The sequence below is a fragment of the Coregonus clupeaformis genome, chromosome 33, assembly GCF_020615455.1.
Source record: "Coregonus clupeaformis isolate EN_2021a chromosome 33, ASM2061545v1, whole genome shotgun sequence".
In the NCBI taxonomy this organism is placed as follows: domain Eukaryota; kingdom Metazoa; phylum Chordata; class Actinopteri; order Salmoniformes; family Salmonidae; genus Coregonus; species Coregonus clupeaformis.
Window position 1 is genome coordinate 26,622,497 of NC_059224.1, and position 27,672 is coordinate 26,650,168.

At 40.1% G+C, this 27,672-nt stretch overlaps 1 protein-coding gene across 4 annotated transcripts; it reads left to right on the plus strand.

The window, feature by feature from the left end:
• Positions 1–1,296: 1,296 nt before the first annotated feature.
• On the plus strand, positions 1,297–27,672 carry LOC121548918 (beta-taxilin). Of its 4 annotated transcripts, none has more exons than XM_041860588.1 (11): positions 1,297–1,378; positions 2,598–2,939; positions 3,840–3,931; positions 4,584–4,754; positions 21,607–21,801; positions 23,273–23,392; positions 23,587–23,661; positions 25,825–25,917; positions 26,132–26,227; positions 26,349–27,182; positions 27,213–27,672. In XM_041860588.1, exons 2-11 carry the CDS (start codon positions 2,612–2,614, stop codon positions 27,306–27,308), a joined length of 2,100 nt encoding a protein of 699 aa, XP_041716522.1. In that variant the 5' UTR covers positions 1,297–1,378; positions 2,598–2,611; the 3' UTR covers positions 27,309–27,672. The 4 variants fall into 4 exon arrangements, with proteins under 4 accessions (XP_041716522.1, XP_041716523.1, XP_041716524.1 ...); XM_041860589.1 differs by having other exon boundaries at positions 26,349–26,822; positions 26,883–27,672; XM_041860590.1 differs by having other exon boundaries at positions 26,349–26,810; positions 26,871–27,672.

The following is a 27,672-nucleotide window of genomic DNA, read 5'->3' on the forward strand; positions in this document are numbered from 1 at the left end:
GTGGTTGTCCCACTGGCTATCATAACTTGAATGCACCAAATTGTAAGTTGCTCTGGATAAGAGCGTCTGCTAAATGATGTAAATGTAAATCTTAGTTAGGATGGAACGGCCTGTGATCCTGTTGCATGTCTTCTCTTTGAGGTAGAGGACCTTACAAACATTAGTTGAGCTGCAAGCACTCGTTGATGTAATTAAGCCTTGAGCCAATGTCAAAATCCCTCTCTCTCTCTATAGTAATTAGTGAGACATCTATAAAAGACAAAATCCATGGAGGACATTGAGAGTGAGATTTCCCACTGTAAAGACCGATGGCCTCCCTAAGATCAGTATTGCTGTATTAATTATCTCCCATTTAGAAAGTACATGTGATTGAATGGATAGGTTGAGTCGCGGATGTTCTCTCCTGATAGCTACATTAGTGCAATAGGATACTATCACAAAAGAGAAACCATGGCTTTCACTATCAACCCCCAACATACAGAGATTGAGACAGAGACAGAGACAGAGACGGCGCCCCATCCCCCGCCCCCAATCCCCGACTGGCCACCTCAGTCACGTCCTGAATTACTGGATTTAGGATTATAATCCAAGTCCAGCAGTGGGATTCAACATATTATTCTGCTTAATCCACACCAATCAGATACGTCTGAGTCTACGTTTAACCAGTCATTGAATTTTTACCATATAGAGGGTTTGGGGTCAGTAGCTACATACGGTTTACTTTAAATAAACAGTTCAGTGTTGACCTATGAAATAGATGGGCTAGAGGAAAATCGTCCACATGAAATCCATGAAGTTAAATAATTAACATTTATGACTTGGCAAGTAGTTGTAGTTCTGCAAACAGCTCTATAAAATACTTCAACATAACATGATGAGACATTACCATTTTTACAGCTGTCACAACACAACATAAGCCTTTAACTAGGGCCAGGGGGTTATCCTGACCACATGATATGACCAGAAAAAAATTGGGCCCTACTTATAAGCTATCTAGGGCCCAGAGTTTTTCCTAGCCAGGTGATATGGTCAGGAAAAACTCAGTGCCCTAAACAAGAGCTATAATAACCAGACAATAACCAGACAATCCAAACCAGACAATCCAAAAGTGTACACCAAAGCTTTATTTAAAAACTGCCCCTGGAGCTTCCAGAAAGGACAGTCAAGGGTGGGCCTCGGAGCTGCCCTCCTGGAAAGCCTGATCAGAAAGGCTATTATTGTACCCCCCCCCCTCCCGATGGGCTGACATCCTCTCCCCTTGGTGTGAGCTAAGTTGAGTTGCAGGAAGTTATTTTAAGGGGCGTGCCTGTCACAGCTGTTGTCTCAGTCACTAGAGTCCTGTTGGACCCTCTTCATTTCTCTCTCCCCGCTGGACCTGGTAAGTGGCTGTCCCATAGTCTTTTACATACTGTTCAGGTACAGAAATTACATGTTAAGTTTGAGTTTTTGGTGGTCTTAGTGCTGTGTTCCTGGCCTGTTTGGAGATGATGGTTGGTAAAAGAAAGCTGCTTCATGATATGTGGTGACAATGTTTCTTGCCGTTACTGTCAAGTCATAGTGACAAATTTGTTGTTCTAGTGCGACATGTGTAAAGATAAATATTCTGTACCATTGTGGTGCATTGAGTTGGTGGTGAAGTTTTCTGCCTTGTTGATTTGGCCTGAAGTCACATTGAATTATTCAAACACTGACGACAAGTGTTTTTTGATGTGCGTTCTTAATTCAACATCATCATCAGAGGTGATTATCTGTTCTAAATCATCAACTGAAACACACCGTCGTTTAGAAAATACATGTAATCTCATCAGTTGTATTAACAGCTAACACAGAATGAAGGCAGACATTCAGAACAAAATGTCAACTCTGTTTTCCCCACTTCCAGGTAAAAGTGCCATCATTGACATCAGTAGATACGTGTCTAGAATACAAAATAGCTTGACCATATTTAGAGGCTCCTAAAATAGAGCGAAGCCTCAGAACAGGTGCCATGTGCCTGCCCGCTGGAAGCAGGGAGGGGGAAGGGGGCTGCAGGGGGGGGACTAGGGCTAATTTTAGCCTGATAAGCAGGGGGCAATCATGTTGCAATAGAGCTGGGGGATAAACAACCTCTGGATGCTTTAAGTTCATTCCGTATTAAATGAAATGGAGAAGTGGGAAGGGAGCCTGCTGGGCCTGATGTCTATTTGTGACAGGGCAGATTTAAATCCTCACAGTGTTATTGTGTCCTGACTCCTGACAGGCTACTGGGTTTTGTTCTATTTTTCACCAGCCCTAGTGATTTGTACCACATGCATCAGACTGAAAGTTACTTTGCTTGGAAGTAATACTCTAACTAGTATGAGGACAAACAGGAGCTTGAACTTCAGATTAAACATTAGAAATTTAAATATATTAGATTTCTTTCAAATATTGTTTACCTTTTAGTCTAACAAAAATATATTGCTGTTTGGAGATTTTGTTTTAGATGTAGGCAGCTGGTACACAGGTACCTTTGATTTTTTATAATGTTCAGTTTGTTTGTTTTATAATGTTTCTCTGTATCTGCCACATGGGTACTAGTATGGGTACTAACATCCTACATCTCCGTCCCCTCTCAGCCACATCTGTGAGAATGGAGACCAACGTCCAGTCTGCTGCAGAGGTCATTCCAGCCCAGACCAGTGTGACTCCACCACCGTCCCCAGTCACCACAGAGACCCAGGTCCCTCCACCCCAGGCCCAGGAGGCCCAGCACATGGACCCAATGGAGGAGTTTGGTCGTCAGCTGGAGGAGATCATCAACACCTATGGCTCCGCAGCCAACCTGATAGAGAAACAGTGCATTGTCCTGGAAACGGAGGATGTGGACGAGGAGGCCAGCAGAGAGCAAGGTGATGAAGTCACAGCCACCAAGGACGCCAGCACAGGCAAGGACACAAAGAAGTTGCTGAAAGCCTTAGGTGAGAGGTTTTAGGGTCACTGTTTTGTTTTGTTTTCCTCATGCATTATTTGGATTGTGCAGTTTTGCTTTTAAAGACAACATCCACACTGATTTATATGGAAAACATACAGTCAAGTCTTCACTAATCCTTACATTCAGCAGGAGAATGGTTTTGTTTTTGACACAGCTGTGCTGTAATCTGTTGTTGTTCGACAGCAGTTGCTGTGAGGGCAAAGACAGGGCAGTGTGCTGATGAGATAGCCCAGAGGAAATATGGTAGTCACAACTTAACAAGCAATCAATAGACAGAACATGTATCCCCAAAAAATATGGTATAGCTACTGCTCCTGAGAATAGATCTCATGGACTTATTTTAAAATATAGATTCATTCAGATGATGCATTCATTCTTAATCATCATCATATCCTTTCCAATCTAAGACAAAGTGCATGTTAGTTTACACTTAATCCCATTCATCATCACTTATCCACACAGGGAAGAGTAGACAAAATAGAAGTGTCATGCTGTTATTGTTTCTTAACATTACAGCAAGGTTGTGCCCCATGGTCAGATTCTGTTTTGAGGACAGGTTACACAAGTCCTGGGCAGAAGCAACACAAACATGTATTTTCTAACCAATAGCAGACAGTTGGTTTCTTTGCCACAACATGAAACCAGGCCAGCAATGGAGGGTTATAAACATCTTGCTTACGCATTTTCACCAATTTGATTTTATTTGCTTTTCCAAAGCCATAGGTGTCAAGAAGCAATAGCTTTCATGCTGGGGAAATGGCTTCAGAAGAGTATTTATTTTGAAGAAATTTATAGAATGATCCTTGGTGGGCTTTTTCCATCTTTATTTTTTAAATATCAGTCCTACTGAAAACAAACATTACATGATTTATCTCTATCAACACAGGAAAGGAGGGCATGCTACTAATGCAAAGTTTGAACAAGCTGCACACACCACAGGAGAAATTGGATGCTCTCCTCAAGAAGTATGCCGAACTGGTGAGTGTTCTCTTCTCCCCTCTATCAGCACACCAGAGAGTAGAGTCCTTCAGCACAGCAGTAACCAGCGGCAATAAAACAGACGAGGGAAAGTTAAAAGGAAACAAATAAAAACACACAAATGAATCAACGGGGAAAAACAGAGAGTGCCTGGTGAGATCTTGGAAGTGGTTCAGCCTCATACCGTGATGACCTAAATATTCTGCGCCTCCGGCAGCAAAAGCGAATCCGAACACAAGGTCATATGCCATATAATACAGCTCGCTATAACATGGCTCTTTAATTACTCGACAGAGATATCAGGAACACTATGCATTATGAATAATATTATCAAAGACATCAGCTATCACAGTCAGTTACATGTTTAATAAATGGATAGTTCCTTAGGCCATCCTACATATACAGTTCATAGTATCAACAGGATAAGGAAACAGAAAATCTAAATAGATGTCGAGTGTTGAGATTAAACAAATATATACCCATCCATCTCCACTCACCCAGCCATACCAAATCCTCTTAGGGCATGTTTTCTTATTTTAGTCACCCAGTCGGTTGTTAGCCAACAGCAGCTTAAAGAGCCCAAGTCTGTACAGAGCGCAGAGGCTGTGATCCAGTGTAATGTATATAGCACATCTGTCTGCGTGGTCCACAGCTGGAGGAGCGTTGGGGGGAACAGAAGCAGCTGAGGTTCCTCCAGAAGATGCAGGGCCACGTGGGGAAGGAGAGGGACCAGCTCCAGTACGAGCACAGCAGAGCCATCCTGGCCCGCAGCAAACTGGAGAGCCTCTGCAGGGAGCTCCAGAGGCACAACAAGACCCTCAAGGTGTGTGATCACTGCTCACTGCTCAGCTCAGCTTCAATTAACACTACACTAATCTAATCAACATAATGGGCTCAAGACCCTTGAGGTGGGTTCCAGGGGCGGTGTGTTCAATAGGGCGATATGGGCGACGCACTGCCAAACGGGAAAAGGAAGGGATTTTTTTTCTAATCAATTATATCACGGCAACAGTAGTTATCAGTGTTCTAATCTGATCTGACTGCCACTAAATGTCAAATCAGGCTAAAGTCGTGCTTCAAATGGCCCCGCCCGTTTTTGGGGCGATTTCAGTCATGTTGAAAATCGCCCAGAAGTCTGTCATAGACTCCCATGTAAAATCTATTTTTTTCAAATTTCAAAGCTTTCAATACAATCTCTATGGGTGTCTGTGGGCTTGCACTTACGCGCTTTCGTCATACGTGACGTAACCATGAACGTAACTAAGAAAATAGCGGCTAGCAGCGTCTCTGTTGCGACCTGCAGTGTGGCGTTATCTTATGTTTTTAATTTGTACACTTAGTGGCGTTATTTTATGTTTTTAATTTGTACACTTAGTTTACAAACATTCTGCCAACCATGGATTTCCAGTGGTGGGTTTTGGACTGATCTTGTTGATCGTGTACATACCCGCTACGAACGGACTAAATAATGAAAACGCTGCTGGCAGCGGAATCCAATACAGCTGGGAGACTTGGCTGGATGACAGAGTCCCGGACAGAGAAGTGGAGCCGGCCGGCTTCACCCTGGTCAGAGCGGACCGCGATCTGACACAGTCACAGGGAAAATCGATCCTGGTAAGAGAGCGACTCTGTACCCCCCGACATTGAACTGCTTTCTGTGTCACTGCGACCTTACTATCTGCCCCGTGAGTTCCCCCAATTGTTTGTTACCGTTGTGTACTGTTGATAATCACAAGTTTACTGGAGAACTGAGACCAAGTAGAGACTTTGGACAGGGTGGATATGGTATAATAAAGGCAGTTTATTCAGAGGTAAAGATATCTGGAATCGCGTGCACGGACTCGTTCGTCAAACTCTTAGGGAGCTATCTGAAGAGAGCCCCGAAAACATTGTGTGCAGACATTTTATACAATAAATGATGTAGGTTGAATCTAGTAGTTCTGATCTTCTGATTGGTCCTGATGAGTTGGGCGAGGTCCCCTCCACTGTTGCATTGGCTCTGAGTCGGGTTCTCTGTCTTCAAATGTTCAGCCTAAAGAGAGGGGATTTTTGTGTGTGTGTGTGTGTGTGTTTAACAGTGATGAGTGTGTGTGTGTGTGTGTGTGTGTTATCAGTGATGAGTGTGTGTGTGTGTGTGTGTGTGTGTGTGTGTGTGTGTGTGTGTCCTCAGAGCAAGAACTCGTGAGTTGGAAGAACTGAGAGACCTATGGCGTGGGTGTTGTCCTTGGCCACCTGCTGACAAGGCTGACAAGATAGGACTCTTTTGTCCATTGTTATAGGATAGGAACAGCATTGATTGAAAACAAACGCCCAACACAAAATGGGTCATGCACAAGATTTTAGTCAGACCAAGCTATAACATTATATATTTACTACGACAGTACATTCAACCAAAAGCTAATATAACAAAGGCATCAGAGATTATTTATAATCTGTCACAGAAACTGGAATCCATCTCCCCAGATCAGTCAATAAATGCTTCTGGTATTGACTTATATGCTGCCCCTGTCTTCATGTTGTTGCTGGACATATCTTTTTTTAAATGTGTGTAGGTCACCTAAATCATCAGAAAAATTGCCCCTCCTGAGAATTATTTCAGGAGCCGCCACTGGTGGGTTCTCACAGTCCAGTCTAACTCCACTTTACACTAATCTACTCAACATTATGGGTTCAACACCCTCGGGGTGGGTGTTCATAAGACCAACTAGGTTTTGAACCCGGGTTATCCACATGACGTAAGACTATGTTAGCACATTGAGCTAAAGCCTATAGGCATTAGCTCTGAAAGAAAGCATGAATCAGGTCTCAAGCAAGATTACATTCCAAAGTTCAATTCAATTTAATTCAAAGTGCTTTATTGGCATGGGAAACATATGTTTACATTGCCAAAGCAAGTGAAATAGATAATAAACAAAAGTGAAATAAACAATAAAATGAACAGTAAACATTACACTCACAAAAGTTTCAAAGGAATAGAGACATTTCAAATGTCATATTATGGCTATGTACAGTGTTATAACGATGTGCAAATAGTTAAAGTACAAAAGGGAAAATAAATCAACATAAATATGGGTTGTATTTACAATGGTGTTTGTTCTTCACTGGTTTCCCTTTTCTTGTGGCAACAGTTCACAAATCTTGCTGCTGTGATGGCACACTGTGGTACTTCACCCAATAGATATGGGAGTTTATCAAAATTGGATTTGTTTTCACATTCTTTGTGTGTCTGTGTAATCTGAGGGAAATATGTGTTTCTAATACGGTCATACATTTGGCAGGAGGTTAGGAAGTGCAGCTCAGTTTCTACCTCACTTTGTGGCCAGTGTGCACATAGCCTGTCTTCTCTTGAGAGCCAGGTCTACCTACGGCGGCCTCTCTCAATAGCAAGGCTATGCTCACTGAGTCTGAACATAATAATAATAATAATAAGCCATTTAGCAGACGCTTTTATCCAAAGCGACTTACAGTCATGCGTGCATACATAATTTTTTTGTGTATGGGTGGTCCCGGGGATCGAACCCACTACCTTGGCGTTACAAGCGCCGTGCTCTACCAGTTGAGCTACAGAGGACCACAACATAGTCAAAGCTTTCCTTAAGTTTGGGTTAGTAACAGTGGTCAGGTATTCTGCCACTGTGTACTCTCTGTTTAGGGCCAAATAGCATTCCAGTTTGCTCAATATTTTGGTAAATTCTTTCCAAAATGTCAAGTAATTATCTTTTTGTTTTCTCATGATTTGGTTGGGTCTAATTGTGTTGTTGTTGCTGTCCTGGGGCTCTGTGGAGTCTGTTTGTGCTTGTGAACAGAGCCCCAGGACCAGCTTGCTTAGGGGACTCTTCTCTAGGTTAATATCTCTGTAGGGGATGGCTTTGTTATGGAAGGTTTGGGAATCGCTTCCTTTTAGGTGGTTGTAGAATTTAACGGCTCTTTTCTGGATTTTGATAATTAGCGGGTATCAACCTAATTCTGCTCTGCATGCATTATTTTGTGTTTTACATTGTAAACTGAGGATGTTTTTGAAGAATTCTGCATGCAGTCTCAATTTGGTGTTTGTCCCATTTTGTAAATTATTGGTTAGTGAGTGGACCCCAGACCTCACAACCACAAAGGGCAATGGGTTCTATAACTGATTCAAGTATTTTTAGCCAGATCCTAATTGGGATGTTGAATTTGATGTTCCCTTTGATGGCGTAGAAGGCCCTTCTTGCCTTGTCTCTCAGATCGTTCGCAGCTTTGTGGAAGTTACCTGTGGCACTGATGTTTAGGCCGAGGTAGATATCATTTTTTGTGTGCTCTAGGGCAACGGTGTCTAGATGGAATTTGTGGTCCTGGCAAGAGGGCCTTTTTTGGAACACTATTATTTTTGTCTTACTGAGATTTACTGTCAGGGCCCAGGTCTGACAGAATCTGTGCAGAAGATCTAGGTGCTGCTGTAGGCCCTCCCTGGTTGGGGACAGATGCACCAGATCATCAGCAAACAGTAGACATTTGACTTCAGATTCTAGTAGGGTGAGGCCGGGTGCTGCAGACTGTTCTAGTGCCCTCACCAATTCGTTGATATATTTGTTGAAGATGGTGTGGCTCAAGCAGCATCCCTGTCTCACCCCACGGCCTTGTGGAAAGAAATGTGTGTGTATTTTTGCCAATTTTAACTGCACACACCTATTCTACTACAGCTCAACCTCAGCCAACCCTATATTGTTGAATGGCAGGGGTCCAGATAGCTCAGTTTATCCTCAGTCAACTCTTATGGCGTATTTCTACAAAGGACTTACCCCAGTGTTTACCCAAAAGGCTCAGACTTTTGTGTTTCCACCTCCTTGACCTGGCCCCATTGTCTCATCTTGCCATGGTCTCAGTGGAACTGCTCTGACTTGCAGCCAAGGCTCTGGCCACTAGTACCTTTTGGCTTCCATTAACATAACAATGGCTAACTGTGAACATGGGTTAACAACACCTTCCACGGTTAACACCTTCTCACAAAGAACTGTCTTGATTGTTGTTGATTCTGCTCTTCAAAAGTCTTTAGTGTCAGCCCTAGCTATGTTTAAACACAGTTCCCAAAACATAACACTAGAGCTCACATTAACATAATCACTGGCGACACACTGGTGCTTTATTGGAAAAAGCCCATTACTGTATGTTTGATTAACTGATCAAGTTTCTATTGATGTCTTGCTGTTGGTAGCTGTGAGTATTGAAACTCAAATATAAATAGACTTGATGAGGGAAATAAGACATTAAATGCAGGAGAGTCAAAATGTTACTGTCAATGCCTGTCAACTATTCTCATTGGGTAAATCCATTTGAATTCAATCACTTTTTGACAGCATCCCTTTTGATTTAAACAAAACTTTCAATACATGTTTGCCCATGGAAGAAGTGGTCAGAAAGTGACTTTTTGGACCTGAATGCCAAAACATTCAGGAGATAAAGGTGCTCAAAGTTGACCCATTTTGCATACCACACCATACCATGAGACATCCATGTCTCCATCATTGGAAAAGATAAACGGTTGAGTTGGATATCACTTAAACGCTTACAAACAGGGTTGTCAAACTATGTTTAATTTCTTGATTATTATTATTATTTTTATTCGCATATGTTGTAGCTTAGACCCTACTTTACATCATCTGAGGTTTTTGTGTTGTGCCCGCCATTGGTTGAGACACAACATGCTCTTGAATAGATGGTGGGTGTCATTTCAATCATAGAAATATAATTCATAGAGTGGATCTATCCCTTCAGACCACTGCAATTTAGCTGGTACACCATTGAAATTGAATTGAAATTGTAACTTCTAATTACTACCACAAAGACAGCCACCGATCCACCCACCGTCGAATTTCAACTTAAATCTATATTTCTATGATTTCAATAGGTTTCCTATGGAGGATTGACAGTTCAATTTAAAACAACAAATGTTCCCATTCAAGGCAACATTATCTGATGTGTAGACCTCCACCCATCTTTCTGGTACCATTTGAAAGTTGCAATTTCTGTATTCAAAAGCATGTTGTGTCTCAACCGATGGCAGGCACAACACAAAAACCTCAGATTATGTAAAATAGGGTCTAAACTACAACATCTGTGAATATGAAAAATCAGAGTTCACGCGTGATTTTCTTTTGCCGTTAAAGGTACAAAATAATTGACCAAATGTATATTTACATTTTTGTTTTTCAAGAAATGTGAAAATAGTTTGACAACCCTGTTTGTAAACTTTTAAATGATATCAATCAATTTATTTTCCAGTGATGAAGACATGGATGTCTCATCGTATGGTGGGGTATGCAAAATATGTCAACTTTGAGCACCTTTATCTCTTGAATGGTTTGGCATGGGCAAATATGTATGGAAGGTTTCATTCAAATTAAAAGGGGTGCTGTCAAAAAAAGATTGAATTCAAATGGCTTTACCCCGCTGTAGAAATGTGCTTAAAAAAACAATTCTACTGGTATTGTCATTCGAAAAGTTGGATGGTTAAAGCGGCCACTCCAAAACGCCTTGACTCTCTACCCTGAGTCAGAGGGATCTCAATGTGAGAGGGTCATAGCTCAATTAGCCCTTACATGGTTGAGTGTCCTGTTACATCTATAAATAATAGATTGACATACGGTATGTTTAGTCATCCCATTATAAGTGGTTCGTCTGTAACATTTCAAAGAAAGGGCATGACCAACGGCACTACCTAATTTGGGCAAAGGTCACAGGTTTAGCACAATTAAAGATTTCTATTGTGAGTTGACATATTGCCACTGCTGTTCTTCCTCTCAAAAGGTGAAACCTCTTCAGCTAAACCGTAGGTATTGATCAAGTTTATCCCTTAATCGACATCAATTAAACCACTGTTCACTTATCCTTTGATTCACAGGCAATAGTTGTGTACACAGTTTAATTATTGGCTATTTGATTTGTTTATGAATCATACATCACCCTATAAATCAATGGCATAATGCTCAATGATCTGTAAACAAATGGTCCCTTTTTACTGGATCAGTATTCTATCTATTGTGTAACCCTTACACAATCTCTGGGACATATTGAATCTCCTGTTCTGCTCCCCTTGGGAGGTAATTGGACTCCCTGTCTCTCTCCCTCTCTCCCCCTCGAGGTCCTCTGTCATCTCTCACCGCCACAAGGCACTTTGTGTGTGTGTGTGTGTGTGATTCACACTCAGGCCCTGGGAGGAGACCCCTCAGACACAGGGCACCGGTGATGCGGCTCTCTGACAAGAGGGATGGTTTCATTGGGCGTTTGTGGCATCTGCCCTTCGACTATAAATCAAAGGCGAGAGAAAGAGGCTCTAATGCCTTGACCCCTCCATCTCTTTCTGCTCCGTCTAACATCTTCACATTTCAATATATAGAGGAAATCAGGGATTATCATTTGACTATTGGGTATAATCGATTAATATGCAGATTTGTGTAAATAGCCAGCTCTTTGTACATCCTAAATCAAACAAACAATGTGCAAAAATCTTATTGTAAAGTAAACATGAATCCTACACGCTAACAAAAGTAAATCAAAATGTGCTGATCTGAATGGGAATGTGACAGCTGTTGAAAGTGGAAGATCATGTCTTGTCATCTGGTAGCGCCTTATGTAAGAGAGAGTCTGAGGAGGCGTGGCATTAATGTGCTTTGCTGCTTCAGTGGTAAGAGCTCTGTCTTTGTGCACTTATCGGCGGGTGTGGTTGAGTTACAGTACATTTCCCATGTTGGAGCTTATGCCTGTGTTGTTTGTAAACACAGTCAAATAAACAGCCATGTCTTAAGATAGAAACTCTGGCAATGCTTGGTTCGCTTCTCAGTAACCTGAGTCTGGAAACTGGCATTTCACAATCCTGACCCCAGGAACAAATTTTTTTTAGTGACTAACTTTTTATTTAGTTTTTTCTTAAAAACATTTTTGGGGTGGGGTATACAGGTACCAAAAAACAATAAAAGAAATACATACAAATATAACCCCAACACTGTCGATAATTCTAATGTTATAACTTCTAATAGTAACTGTATCCACTGGTTAAATGGGAGAGAATGAGGTGGTTGCAATCTTAAAGCCAACATTTTTTTGGCCGCAATGCTGTCTGCCAGCAGTAATCTTCTCTGATTGATTGAGAGATTCAAGGGGCTATCATCGTTAAGTAAGATAATAGATGCAAAGCATTGAATATTTAAATTCATGCACTTCTAAATTAATTTTGTAACTTTGCCCCAGAAGCATTTAACTGCAGGGCACTCCCACATCATATGAAGGAATGTGCCTACCTGATTTCAGGACACAGTGAACAGTTGGGAGTTGGTGCCAATTTAATCGTAAAATGTTTAATGGGTGTTAAATACAGTCAGTGAACAAACTTAAATGTATAAATTGATAGTTCGGATTACGGAATGCCAAGGTCATATTTTTCAATATTAAAGTTAAAGGGTTGTTCAGATTCAATTAGATCTGTGGACCATGATTTTTTTAATGGCTTGCTCAGAATATAAACTTTCCAAAAGTTGTTTATATATTATAGAGATCAGTCCTTTCGGGAGGCCAGATAATTTATTCATAAATCCCATCAATGGATGGTTCGGTAGTTGGGTTACCAAGGGACTCCATAGTTGTAAATATAAATAAAAAACATAGTTGTAAATATAGAAAAAAGGAGTTGCCTGGTAATGTGTGTGTCTTTCAAATCTTGGAATGTTCTCAAACCATTACTGGCCATGATATCAGTAAGGGTACGGATTCCCCATTTGGACCATTGGGGGGATGCAAAAGGCCACCCTCCAGATCGCAAGGCATTGTTGTGAAATATTGGAGTATGGGCATGCCATTTTGATTCCAGTTTTTTTTTTTTAAATCAATTTTACGGATGGGGTGAAATGCTAGTGCCTGGAAATACAATTTACATTTTTGTATGGATAGTCTTCCTACGTCTTTCTCTCTTTGTAAATGTGTTAATTTTATCTGTGATCATTTACCTTCCCATATACATTTTCAAACCACACTATGAATGTTATCCCAATAGCCAGAAGGGGAAGCCATGGGAAGCATTGAACTACAGAAATTCAGCCTTGGCAATATATTCATTTTGACAATAGATATTCTGTCGGTTAAAGAAACTTGGATATTAGTACATCTACTGAGGTCGGATTGAATTGATTTGAGCGTACTGTTAACATTTCTGGCAATGGTTTTATCTAAGGAAGGAAATATATATTTTCCCAAATATTTAAAAGTGGAGATGGAGTCCTCCATCGGAGTCTTGAGAGGCAGTAGGGGGTGAATTTTTTTTATTAAATTTTATTTATTTATTTATGTATTTTTTATTTATTTTTTTTCTGGGGGGATGGATCAGCTTAATATTGCAGATAGATTGTATCTTCTATCAATGTAATTGTCTGCATCACTTCCAATCCCCCATGTTTTTTTTTATTTTTTATATATATATATTCCCCTTTATTACTTTTCAACCCCACCATCCTTTCCCTACTTGGAGTAAATTAGTGAACAACAACGCCCAGGCCTCTACTTCCGGTCTATAATTACTATCTACACCTTATGGACAGAGTTAATTTTACAATAATTCTATATCCATATATATATATATATATATATATATATATATATATATATATATATATATTTATTTATTTTTTTGCTCCTGAACTTCTTCTACTCTCAACCTCTCCGATCATTTTCATGATGTCCATCCGGTTTGCTTCTAAATGCCATATCTTTCTAACTGTGCTCTTTCCCAAAAGCTCCCAACATACAACCTATATACTTATTATGGACACAGTATGCTTACATTATTAGCTATCTTTGTTATTATTTGTTGTTATTTGTTATTAGTCCCATCCTTCAACTCTATTCAATACCTCCCATCTATCTCTTAACACCATCCATATAGGATTTCTATTTGCCATATATATTTCAACCATACTGTGATGTTTTTACAAAAGTTCTGAACCTTTCTATTCTCATTGCTTCTACAGATTGTGAATTAAAAATAAACATTTTTGCTAAAAGTATTATTATATTATTGATTGATTGACTATGACTTTTCAGATCACCCAGTAATGCTATCTGCAAGGTTAGTTCCAGGTAAATATTGCAATCCTTTAGCCATTCCTGGACCTGTGTCCAAAAACAAGCTACAAATGGACAGAACCAAAACAAATGATCTAATGATTCTATCTCTTCACAGCAAAATCTGCAGAGCTGTGAAGATTGTATCCCCCATATAAATAACATTCTATTGGTAGCAAGAATTTTATATAATAATTTAAATTGAAAGATTCTAATTTTTGAATCCGGTGTCGCTTTTGGTGTCAGTTCATAAACACTATGCCATGGGATTGGTACGTCAAAGATCTCTTCCCAACTATTTTGCAATCTATATGGGACGGCTGTCAATCCTTTGGTCCTTAAGTGAAACTGATATACTTTTTTATTTATCACAGTTTTCCTTAACCAATTATGTTCTTTAATGCAAGGCCGACAGACAAGTTCCTTACTTTCTCCCCCTTCAACTTTCCTCTTCCACTTTTGCGGTAAGGCTGCAATTATTTGGTTGTAATTTTGGGTAGAGCAGACATTTCCATAAGTTTTTGTTAGCTGCATGTGCGACATAACTCCACCAGTCCTACCGATGATATCATTTACGAAGATAATAACTTTTTTAAACATTCTGTCAAAAAATAAAGGTTTTTTGTCAATTAGTATATTTGAATTTAACCACAATATTTGTTGCATTATTTGTTCTGTCGTTTCTGGAGGATTAAATTGAAATTGCAACCAACTTTCTATGGCTTGTTTTAGAAATAGTGACATTTGGGAGATTATTTCCTTTTCAAATAACTGAAAGTGAGAGATTGTAATCTGAATAAAGGGAAAAAGGCCTTTCTTGAACAGTGGGTGAGACAATCTTACTAATTTGCTTGAGAACCAATTCGGATTTAAGTATAACTTTTGGATGACTGAAGATTTTAGTGATAGGTCTAATGCTTTAATATTTAATAATTTCTGTCCTCCGAATTCATATTCATTATATAAATATGCTCTTTTAATTTTGTCTGGCTTGCCGTTCCAAATAAAATTGAATATTTTTTTCTCATATATTTTAAAAAACTGTTTGCTAGGTGTAGGCAAGACCATAAGCAAATAGGTAAACTGGGATAATACTAAAGAGTTAATCAGGGTGATTTTTCCACAAATTGACAGGTATTTTCCTTTCCATGGTAGTAAGATCTTATCTATTTTTGCTAACTTTCTATTAAAATTTATTGAAGTGAGATCATTTATTTCCTTTGGGATATGTATTCCGAGTATATCCACATCACCATCAGACCATTTTATTGGTAAACTACATGGTAATGTAAAAATTGTATTTTTTAGTGATCCAATACGTAATATAGTACATTTGTCATAATTTGGTTTTAATCCAGAGAGGTTAGAAAATGTATCTAGATCCTCTATGAGGCTGTGGAGGGATTCTAGTTGTGGATCTAAAAGAAAACATTAATCATCTGCATACAATGACACCTTTGTTTTTAAGCCCTGTATTTCTAATCCCCTGATATTATTATTGGATCTGATTTTAATAGCTAACATCTCGATGGCCACAATAAATAGATATGCCGATAGTGGACAACCTTGTTTCACTCCTCTTGATAGTTTAAAACTTTCTGAGAAATAGCCATTATTTACTATTTTACACCTAGGGTTACTATACATGATTTTGACCCATTTTATAAGAGATTCTCCAAAATTGAAATGCTCCAGGCATTTATATATAAATTCCAGTCGAACTTTATCAAATGCCTTTTCGAAGTCTGCTATGAATAGCAGGCCTGGTTTCCCCATATTTTCCATAGTGTTCTATTGTTTCCAATACTTGCCTTATATTATCTCCAATGTATCTTCCATGTAAAAAACCTGTCTGATTAGAATGAATAATATCCGACAATACCTTTTTAATTCTATGCGCTATACATTTTGCTAGGATTTTTGCATCACAACACTGAAGTGTAAGGGGCCTCCAATTTTGTAAATGGACTGGATCTTTATATTTTCCACTTGTATCCTGTTTCAGTAATAATGAGATCAGACCTTCTTCTTGAGTGTCAGATAATCTACCATTTACATAGGAGTGGTTAAAACATGCTAATAACGGTCCTCTTAGTATATCAAAAAAGGTTTGGTATACCTCGATTGGTATGCCATCCAACCCTGGAGTTTTCCCCGACTTAAAGTCTTTAATTGCATCCAGAAGTTCCTCCTCTGTAATTTCACCTTCACATGAGTCTTTCTGTGTGGCTGTTAATTTGACATTATCAATAGAAAAAAAATCTCTACAATTAGCTTCAGTTAGAGGAGATGGAGGCGACTGAAAAGAAAACATATGCTTAAAATACTTTGTTTCTTCCTTCAAAATATCATTAGGTGAATTATGGGTGACTCCGTCAATTGTAACTAGTTTCATTAAGTTCTTTTTGGTAGCATTCCTATGTTGAAGATTAAAAAAGAATTTTGTGCATTTTTCCCCATATTCCATCCAGTTTGCTTTATTTTTTATAATATATTACACTTGATCTTTCTTGAATAAGTTTTTCCATTTATTTTTGTTTTTCCTCTAATTTATTCTGAGCCTCTATGTTACAGTTTTTATTGCCATCTATCTGTTCTGTTAGACTTTCTATTTCCTTTCTTAGTATAAACTCTTTTGACCTAAATTTCTTTTGTTTTCGAGATGAGTACTGAATTGCATGGCCTCTAAAGGCACATTTAAAGGTGTCCCATACAATAAGGGGATTCGCTGTACCTATGTTATGTTGGAAAAAGTCAGTTATAAATTCCTTTGTTCTAATTATAAATAAATTATCATCTAATAGGCTTTGATTACATTTCCAATATCCTCGCCCACGTGGAAATTCAGTCAGAGTAATGTATATGCCTATTATATGATGGTCCGACCGCATTCTGTCCCCTATCAACACTTTTTTTTTACTTTTGGTGCCAACGAGAATGAGATAAGAAAGAAGTCAAGACGACTAGCTTGATTCAGTCTCCGCCATGTATATCTCACTAGATCAGCATATTTAAGCCTCCATATATCTACTAGTTCTAATGTATCCATGACATTCACAATTTCCTTAAGAGCATGTGGGTGATTGTTTGTGGTGTGATTTCCTTTTCGGTCCATTGAGCTATTTAAAACAGTATTATAATCCCCCACCATAATAATATTGTCTTGAGTTGCTTGCAGGCTTGATAATTTATTATATATATTGTCAAAGAATTGTGGATCATCATTATTTGGTCCGTAAAGGTTAATGAGCCATATCTGTTTATGGTCCAATACCATATTTAAAATAATCCATCTACCTTGCGTATCTATTTGGACAATTTGCACATTTGGATCGAAATTACTATTAATTAATATCATCACCCCTTTTGAATTTCTTTGCCCATGGGAGAAGTATATTCCCCCCATTCTTTTTTCCACGCTACTTCATCTCGAATTGTTGAATGAGTTTCCTGTATACAATAGATATTATATTCCTTCTCTTTGAGCCATGTAAATATTGTTCTTCTTTTGTTATTATCAGCTAAGCCATTACAATTATAACTGGCTATACTTATTTCACCATACACCATAATGAGATACAAGTTTCAAGTCTATTTATCATTATATATGTTTGTAAATTTATCAATAAAAAAATAGCGTAATGATTGAGTGTCCATATAGCTGTACCGTGATATTTGCATTGCTACGGAGTAACCCTTCAATTGTTCTCCACTAATTCCCCGCTAAAGCCCCTCCCCATCCCAAGTTGAGCCGTCATCCCAGTGATCAGCATCCCACCCACGTCCCTCCGTATCCCTAAGGCACCGAGAGGCCAGGACCCATCCATCGATAACAGCACACAGTGCCACCCACAAAACAGAAGCAGGTTAACCGCCAAAAGCATTTCCAATGCTTTTACCTCTATATATATATATCTATATAACTATTATTATTATTTTTATTATGCATATCCTATTTTCCATCATTATCAATTAATATGCGTAATAATGTCGGCAGTTCACGCATAGGATTCTAACATATAACCAGGATTGCCATTGTATTACATTTAATTCATTGACAAGCAATTATTATCCTAGCAAATAATTCCCGCGGTCCATCCCATACCCCCCCCCCCAACATCCACACCCACCCCACAACAGATGCCAGACCAGCACACACGCACATACTCACATACTCCAACACACTCAACCCCCCTCCTCCACAATCCACCATAAAATCCGATACTCAACGGCTGTTATATCCCAGAGCCCAACTCGATAAATAACTTGATCTACGAGTGCACATACAGTTAAAGCTGATTGAGAAAGCATGCAGATTGAGCAGAAATTGATAACAATGTGAGATTTGATTAATCTACTTAATCTATGTCAAGTCCTAGGTGATGGAGATCAGATCCACCCTCTTCACCTGAGACACAAACACTCTGATCCCCTGTTGTAACCATTTTCCCAAGCATCTCCATGCGGTCAGACCTTTGATTGTTTTGTGCCACCTGGGCCACAATGATAAACCCCCTCTCTGATTGTCCGAGTGTGACCCCCCCCCCATGGGTTACTGCAGCCAGTGTTGCCAGCACTGCCACTACCTGGGTGGGCGCCCACCGGAATCCCCACCGGCTAGGTAAAAGGTCGTCAAGGTTCTCATTAGCAGCTTTGAGAATTTCCTTGTATATTTTGCTCTCCCATCAGGGGGCTCTGGCTTTGTAGGACCAACCCTGCCAGGCAGGCTCAGAATCTTGAGGGGGCGGTGCTGCTCAAGTAGGTCTCTGACCGCATTTATTTCTCTGTTTAGGCTGCATATTCACAGCAGGTCCATAAAATAGATGGGAACTTCTCTTTGGTGTATGGGTCGCTCAGGTGGGTGTCCAGGTTTTAGGGTTAGGGATCTTTCCATCATGATAGGACAATGAATAATTAGATTAGATGTATACTATATTTAAAAATGTATATCCCTCATCTACACAAAATTGAAAGCTCTCTCTCTCACTACCCCTGTTCATAGACCCCCGGTCGGCTCTGGGATATGCAACCATTTCCCCTCTCACTCACTTAACGCCGTACCTTTTCAAATACAAAAATGCACACCACATGGTTGACTGCGGAAGAAATGGGCCGAGCGTGCAAACGCACCCGCATCCACATCTGCTGCAAGGGGGAAAGGACGCCAGAGAGAACACAGGACCAACCACAACAACCATCCGCCAAAACAACAATCTCCCGCCAAAAAATCCATGTTCTAATTATTTGTATATAAATATGTATTATTCTGCTTGTTATATCGTTTTATCCATTTATAAAATACTATACTTACTATAAATGTTATTTAATATTACAATCCCTATCATTGCTAGTATCAGGTGCTCCAATATTTGACTCCTCTATTACAACTTTTAGAATAGCCATGGAGTAGTCTTTGTGTCTCTGAACATTTGGTTGTCAATATATAATTTATCCACCACTAGTGCAACACGTTTCCCTTTTAATCTGTTTTCCTTGAAGATTGGATACAGGTGGTGAATTTGTTAGATACATTTTATAGCTTGAGATTAAGCTGAATTTATCCATGAGCTTCAATGTGTTTGGGAGCGATTGAGATACATTGGCTAGATATAGTAAAATATTGTCTGTGTGTAATGAGATGAAGTGATCAGATTTTAGGGAAATGTATGTTATTTCCGTCGATTGATACATACAGTGGGGAGAACAAGTATTTGAAACACTGCCGATTTTGCAGGTTTTCCTACTTACAAAGCATGTAGAGGTCTGTAATTTTTATCATAGGTACACTTCAACTGTGAGAGACGGAATCTAAAACAAAAATCCAGAATATCACATTGTATGATTTTTAAGTAATTAATTTGCATTTTATTGCATGACATAAGTATTTGATACATCAGAAAAGCAGAACTTAATATTTGGTACAGAAACCTTTTTTTGCAATTACAGAGATCATACGTTTCCTGTAGGTCTCGACCAGGTTTGCACACACTGCAGCAGGGATTTTGGCCCACTCCTCCATACAGACCTTCTCCAGATCCTTCAGGTTTCGGGGCTGTCGCTGGGCAATACGGACTTTCAGCTCCCTCCAAAGATTTTCTATTGGGTTAAGGTCTGGAGACTGGCTAGGCCACTCCAGGACCTTGAGATGCTTCTTACAGAGCCACTCCTTAGTTGCCCTGGCTGTGTGTTTCGGGTCGTTGTCATGTGGGAAGACCCAGTCACGACCCATCTTCAATGCTCTTACTGAGGGAAGGAAGTTGACCATCTGGATGATCCAGAGGAGGAATGGGAGAAGGTCATGTGGTCTGATGAGACAAAAATATAGCTTTTTGGTCTAAACTCCACTCGCCGTGTTTAGAGGAAGAAGAAGGATGAGTACAACCTCAAGAACACCATCCCAACCGTGAAGCATGGAGTTGGAAACATCATTCTTTGGGGATGCTTTTCTGGAAAGGGGACAGGACGACTGCACCATATTGAGGGGAGGATGGATGGGGCCATGTAACGCGAGATCTTGGCCAACAACCTCCTTCCCTCAGTAAGAGCATTGAAGATGGGTCGTGGCTGGGTCTTCCAGCATGACAACGACCCGAAACACACAGCCAGGGCAACTAAGGAGTGGCTCCGTAAGAAGCATCTCAAAGTCCTGGAGTGGCCTAGCCAGTCTCCAGACCTGAACCCAATAGAAAATCTTTGGAGGGAGCTGAAAGTCCGTATTGCCCAGCGACAGCCCCGAAACCTGAAGGATCTGGAGAAGGTCTGTATGGAGGAGTGGGCCAAAATCCCTGCTGCAGTGTGTGCAAACCTGGTCAAGACCTACAGGAAACGTATGATCTCTGTAATTGCAAACAAAGATTTCTGTACCAAATATTAAGTTCTGCTTTTCTGATGTATCAAATACTTATGTCATGCAATAAAATGCAAATTAATTACTTAAAAATCATACAATGTGATTTTCTGGATTTTTGGCAGATAATCGGCAGTGTATCAAATACTTGTTCTCTCCACTGTAACTTTCAAAATACAGAAATCATCCCCGTATGATGCATTTTGCATATATGATGGTGTGTTTTGCATCATATGATGCAAAATGCATCACACGGCGATGATTTCTGTATTTTGAAAGTGACATATCTTGAAAACTTGATTGCTGACAAGCAAAACATGTTGGGACTTTGTCAACAATGGAATAATGAAACTAATATCAAAATATCGTTTTTAGGTGGTTTTCCTGTAAGCAGGTATCTGCTCTATACTATGCACAGTATGGGACCAAAAATCGGCCCTGGCATTTCTAACACACCGGCCCATTCCTTTCCTTGAGGCCTCCAAACTGGCCCATTATTTTCCTTGAGGCCGCCATTATTAGCCAGATCGTTAGCATTTTGCACAAAAATACAAAAATTAGACAGGCCCACTGGGATAGAAATGGACCAGCACATCTGGCGTTTGCCCGAAATGCCAGATGGCCAATCCGCCCCTGCGTCTGAATGTCTCTCTCTCTCCCGCTCTCTCCCTCCCTCTCCCGCCTTCTCCCTCTCTCTTTCCCTTCCCTCTCCCTCTCTACTTCTCTACCTCCCTCATTCTCTCAGGAGGAGACCCTAGCACGTTGTCGTGAGGACGAGGAGAAGCGCAGGGAGATAACCACTCACTTCCAGAGCACACTGACAGACATCCAGGCTCAGATCGAGCAGCATAGTAACCGCAACAACAAGCTGTGTTTGGAGAACACCAACCTGGCAGACAAACTCAAACACATCATCAGCCAGTACGAGCAGAGAGAGGAGGTACACGACAAGAATACTTAACCTTAACCTCACTGTTACATGTCTGTATGTCTGTACACCCTCATCCTTGGCCTACTAACACCATGCATCCGGGCTCCAGTCATGGAGTCATTTGATAACCAAAGCTGTTATTGATCATGATTAATCTGTCCCCAAAAGGAACAAACGTCTCTACAGGAAATAGACACTTGTACCTCATGTTCAGTGAGATAGCTGTGACAAAAGAGTTGAGTCAGATCTTTGAATAAAGACACTTAGAGGTATTATTGCTCCCTACGGACATCAATAGTCAGAGATATAGCCAGCAAAGGGTGCTCATTGAATAACACTATAGCATGTCATATGTAATCACACAACAATACACCAGGGAAATGACAAGCCTAAAGTGACGCACGAAAACCAGGATCTGTCATGCAGTTGGTTGCCACTGAGGCTGTTGCAACACGTCTGCTGCCCACACACAGCTGGGGCTGGTGTTGTAAAACATAAGAAGATTTCAATTTCTTATCATTTGTATTTTTTACTTGTGGAGTTTCTAATAATTTGTCTTGAGTGCCATCTGCTGGTTGTAGTCAGTATAAACACTTAAGAAAATTTTGATTATTCGATATCCAAATAACATCTGTGTCTTATTCAAATAAGTGATTAGATCCACACATTGCAATGATGAACAAGCAATTATGACTTAAAATTTATACAAGTTGATATTTGATTGTTGGATAAATGCTGAGAAGAATTCAGTATGAAAAAAAAAATTATGCACTCACTTATGCATAAGTCGCTCTGGATAAGAGTGTCTGCTAAAATGACAAAAATGTTTTAAAAAATCCAGATGGACATAAATGAACTCTGCTGCCTTTGGCAGAAAACTTGTGGATTATGCCACACTGTTTATGCATATAGATATTTTCCATAGTACAGAAAATAGATTAGTCTTACACGCAAAATAAACAATATCTATAGAAACAATTATTTTCCCCAATTGAACTAATCTGGGGTCAGTATTCTTATCAGAATGTGTGCCCTGATAATACTAATAATAATAATAATAATAATAATAATAATAATAATAATAATAATAATCCTGATAAAGACAATACTTTATAACCATTTAATAAGGCTTTTACATTTGCCCTCCTGATAAATGTGAAACAATAATTCAGTAAGTCCCAGGTTTTAATTGGTTCTCCACCCACTATTGTGTCTGTTCTCACAGGCATCATAAACAGTGTCTGAACTTTCCAATGAAAGACTGTAGGCAAACAACAATGGTCTTAATTACTTATCAAGGCACATGTTTATGACCATTTCTCATAGACAGACATAGGATAGCATTGGTGGTTTAAGCTAGATAAAATGTGTGAAATGTATCCTAATTGATTGAGTTATGACCTGTACAGAATGTCTCAGAGGCCCTTCTCAAACCAAAGTGTCTAATCTAGTGTGTCATCTCACCTTGTCTATCACTCAGAGCTTGGAGAAGATCTTCAAGCACCACGACCTGCAGCAGAAGCTGTCTGATGCCAAACTGGAGAAAGCCAACGCACAGCTGCAGGAGGCTGAGGAGAAGCACAAGAGAGAGAAGGAATATGTGAGTTACTATACTTTAACCAATTGTTACAGACCTTACCCACAAAGTACTGTAAAGCAATGTAAATATAGTAGAGAAACATTTGCCTTACTTTTTATTCTGGTTTACTTTCAAGTCTACAACCAATAAGTCTTATTGTGCATGTGATGCTCACACAAATCAGTATTGTAACCATTCACTGTCTCTGTTGTTAGCTGCTTAGGGAGGCAATTGACAAAACAAAGAAATGCTACACATTGAAGGAGCAAGAGTTGCAGTTGAAGAAAAAGGTACATTTGTGCTTTGCGTGTGTTTTGTTTTTAACCAGTTACTGGTACACGCAGCTGAGTGGAAACTACAAGTTAAACTTCTGAGAGAGCAAGAGACAGTCATGCAGGCTCAGGTGAATATATCCAATGTGGTGTCAAGCACTCTTATTCAAACCATTTCTTTCAGGTCCAAGCCTACCAAAGGCAAGCACAGTCCAATTAAGGACTGTTAAGGTCCTCTGGATTGCTCAATGTGTCGTAAAGGCCCAATGCAGACATTTTTATCTCAATATCAAATCATTTCTCGGTTACAATTAAGCACCTTACTGTAATAGTTTGCCATTAAAATTGTAAACAAAAAAATAGCTTTTTAGCAAAAAACTATTTCTCAAGCAAGAATTTTGCTGACTGTTTGGGAGTGATCTGAGTGGGGCGTGGGAGGGATATGTGATGTGAAAACTAGCTGTTGTTGGCAGAGAGGTTTGGAACTCTCTTTGTTATTGGTCTATATTAACTTATACCGCCTGGTGATGTCACCAGGCAAGCTAAAACTCCACCTACGCAAAACCTGCTGATTAGAAGGTCCTGTGTAGATTGTATTTTCAACCAGCAACTATCAGGAAATAACACTGATAACATATCTTCACACTTTTACAGTGTTAGTTTTATCAGCTGTTGTCCAATATGATACAAAACACAGGAAAACCTGATTTTTGACTGCACTGGGCCTTTAAAAGACAACTACTCTATTTCTGTATATTTGTCCATTGGGATCTAAAGCCCTTCAATATCGCCCCAAAACATTGGCAAAGTGACCTCCTCATTTGAGAGTAATCCCAAATCGGATTATCCTCTCTCATAACTATATGGCTTGATGTACATAGCACTTGATATGAAAGGAAGGAATACCTGTTAGCTGAGCTGTACACATTTTTTCTGTACACGGTTAAACCAGCAAAGAGAGTAGTCATAATTCCCATCATAGCAGCAGGCAAGGCAAGAGCAACTTCCTCTCCCTGAACCAGCAGGATGACCCACTGCATCATGGGAATACAAAAAAAGCTCTTGCTTTGCAATTAATGTGACTAGGAGTCGATAAAAGTGATGATTTCATCAATCCAATGCAGCACTGTTCTTTTTTTCTGTTGGAACATTGAGTGCATACTCCAGTACCATTGATTATTCCATTTGAAAATGATGATACAATTACAATTGCTATGTTTATTGGATGTGGTACAATCATTGTATGGGTGCAAGCAAATTATACAATGAAATTAGTTGGGCTGACACACACTATGTTAAATGGTAAATCATACAAAAATAATTTATGAATCCAATGGAAAAGCATTTATCGCTGACAGCTTATATGGTTATAATTAATTGCAGAGAAACCTTGCCATTATTTAAAGCCTTGGGTTTTCTCAATATAAATATTAGCCTGGCTCCCAACTAAATCAAATTACAAAGTAATAATAAAACATAAATTATGTTAATATTGCATTTCAGTACCCATACAATTCATCACACATTTGTACCACGGCATGTCACATTTCCAATCTAATTAACTGGGAATGTCAACCTTCATTTCTCTGTCCAATAACAGACTTAGATTTAGATCACACAAGGAAATGGCCAAATCAGCCTTGAGGCAGAAACTGATCTGTATCAAGTGAGCTTTTCTGAAATACAAAACATATTCAAGCAAAAGCCTTTCCTCTTTTATAAAGCGTGTCAAATCAGTTGTTTTGCTTTTGTGCCAAACCAGTAACTTCCAAATAAAGACAGTTGATCTCAACAGGGTGGCTAGCAGAGACATGTTTGAATATTGGAGACAGGCTGTGTGTGCAATGCTGCTTTCCCCTTGGGGCCTCCAGAGATTAGCATGTTAACTCTAGCTGGACAGACTGCCTTATTGGAAGTGCTTATTTGTCAGGGAAAATATACACAGAGAAAAGATGAGTCAGTCAGCCCCCTCATGAATGACCAAATGTTTGCTGAACCCCCCTGGCTCTTCCTCTCTCAACTCCCTCTAAACTTTAGAACATTTATTTCTGGTGTGAAATAATGTTAAAATCATAGATCTGATTGTTCCTGAGGTGAATAGATGCATATTATTGCTACATGTGAAGTCAACATGCCATCTCCTGAAATACATTTCTGGATTTCTCTCCTGTTTCTCTGCAGCTTGTTCTGTACTCCCAGAAGTTTGAAGAGTTCCAGACTACGTTGTCTAAGAGCAACGATGTGTACGCCAGCTTCAAAAATGAAATGGAGAAGGTATTTGGCATCCTTAAAATAAAATCATCCTTCCTTAAAATATACAGTGTATTTTTAGGGCCAAGTGCTTGGAGGTGATATAAGGTCAGCATAATCCTGAAATGAGAAAACAGCTATATTCTGGAGGGATTGATTGAAGCTTCTATCAAACATATTCAGAATGATGGTTACATTTTCAGATACGTTTTAACACAACAAACATATTGCTTCATAGATGACAAAGAAGATGAAGAAACTAGACAAAGAGTCGAATGTTTGGAAGACCAGATTTGAGAGCACTAACAAGGCTCTCTCTGAGATGATTGAAGAGGTAACTACTTATCTATAACACATACAAAAGTGTCAGCCTTCATTCAAATGAGCTACAACAAGTTTAACTGCATGAACAACAGTGTCCCTGACTCTCTCTGTTCCACTCTCTTGTCCCACAGAGGACTCTGAAGGAGAATGAGTATGAGATGTTCGTTGTGAAGATTGACAAGCTGGAGAGGCTCTGCCGAGCACTCCAGGACGAGAGGAAGATCCTGTACTCCAAGATCAAAGGCATCCGCCAAACCCCTAACGCCCCCGAGGGGACACCCAAGGACGAGACACAGGAGCAGGCCCATGAACCAGTCCACAGCCTCATGGACATTGTTGAGGAGCCAGAGATGACAGAGGAGATGGCCCGTCTGAGAGCTGAGCAGAACAGGCTGGCGGAATTCGCCGCCTCCCTACTGGCCCCGTCCACAGGAGACAATGATGACGATGACTCTGACAGCGAGGAAGAGCCAGAGTCTACAGAACCGGCTGAGGCCCAGAAGATCTCTGAACCAACACAGGCCCCAGAACAAATACAGGTAGAGGCACCAGCAAAGGCAGAGGAACCAGTACACGCAAAGGCACCAGCACGGGCTCCCTCACAGGTAGAAGCACCAGCACAGGCTCCCTCACAGGTAGAACCACCAGCACAGGCTCCCTCACAGGTAGAAGCACCAGCACAGGCTCCCTCACAGGTAGAACCACCAGCACAGGCTCCCTCACAGGTAGAACCACCAGCACAGGCTCCAGCACAGGTAGAAAAACCAGCACAGGCTCCCTCACAGGTAGAAGCACCAGCACAGGCTCCCTCACAGGTAGAAGCACCAGCACAGGCTCCCTCACAGGTAGAAGCACCAGCACAGGCTCCCTCACAGGTAGAAGCACCAGCACAGGCTCCCTCACAGGTAGAAACACCAGCACAGGCTCCAGCACAGGTAGAAGCACCAGCACAGGCTCCAGCACAGGTAGAAGCACCAGCACAGGCTCCAGCACAGGTAGAAGCACCAGTCCAGCCAGAGATCCCAAAACAGCCAGAGCCCTCTGCCAAGAAGCAGACACCAAAGAAGAAGAATGCAAGGAAGACCAGCTGAACCGAAAAATGTGTCATTGTGTGAGCGTTAGTACTGTAGTCCCTGTGCCTGGTGTTATGGTTGAGTTGAGATATCTAATCCAGCTTGGTCTGTCTATATGCTGGTGTATCTAAAGTCATGGCATGCAGTAGAAGTATGTTTAAATTGTATAGCAGATGACGACAGAAAGAGATGTACTGTTTTTTACCGTTTAGAAATACACTGGCATAACCAAAGAATGGGTAGCAAGGTTATTCAGGACATTTCAGCCTAAATACCTTCCAATGCCAAATGTGGCCTTGCAAAACAGCATCATAAAAGCCACTGTCTTTTTTTTCATCTGAACCCTATAATGTAACTTCAATAAATATCTTATTGTAGACTA

Excerpts from the sequence above, each read along its gene's own strand:
- LOC121548918 (XM_041860587.1), top strand. The coding sequence starts at position 2,612 with ATGGAGACCAACGTCCAGTCTGCTGCAGAGGTCATTCCAGCCCAGACC. Across the intron at positions 4,755-21,606 it reads GGCACAACAAGACCCTCAAG|GAGGAGACCCTAGCACGTTG; the intron begins GTGTGTGATCAC and ends TCATTCTCTCAG. Across the intron at positions 21,802-23,272 it reads AGTACGAGCAGAGAGAGGAG|AGCTTGGAGAAGATCTTCAA; the intron begins GTACACGACAAG and ends TCTATCACTCAG.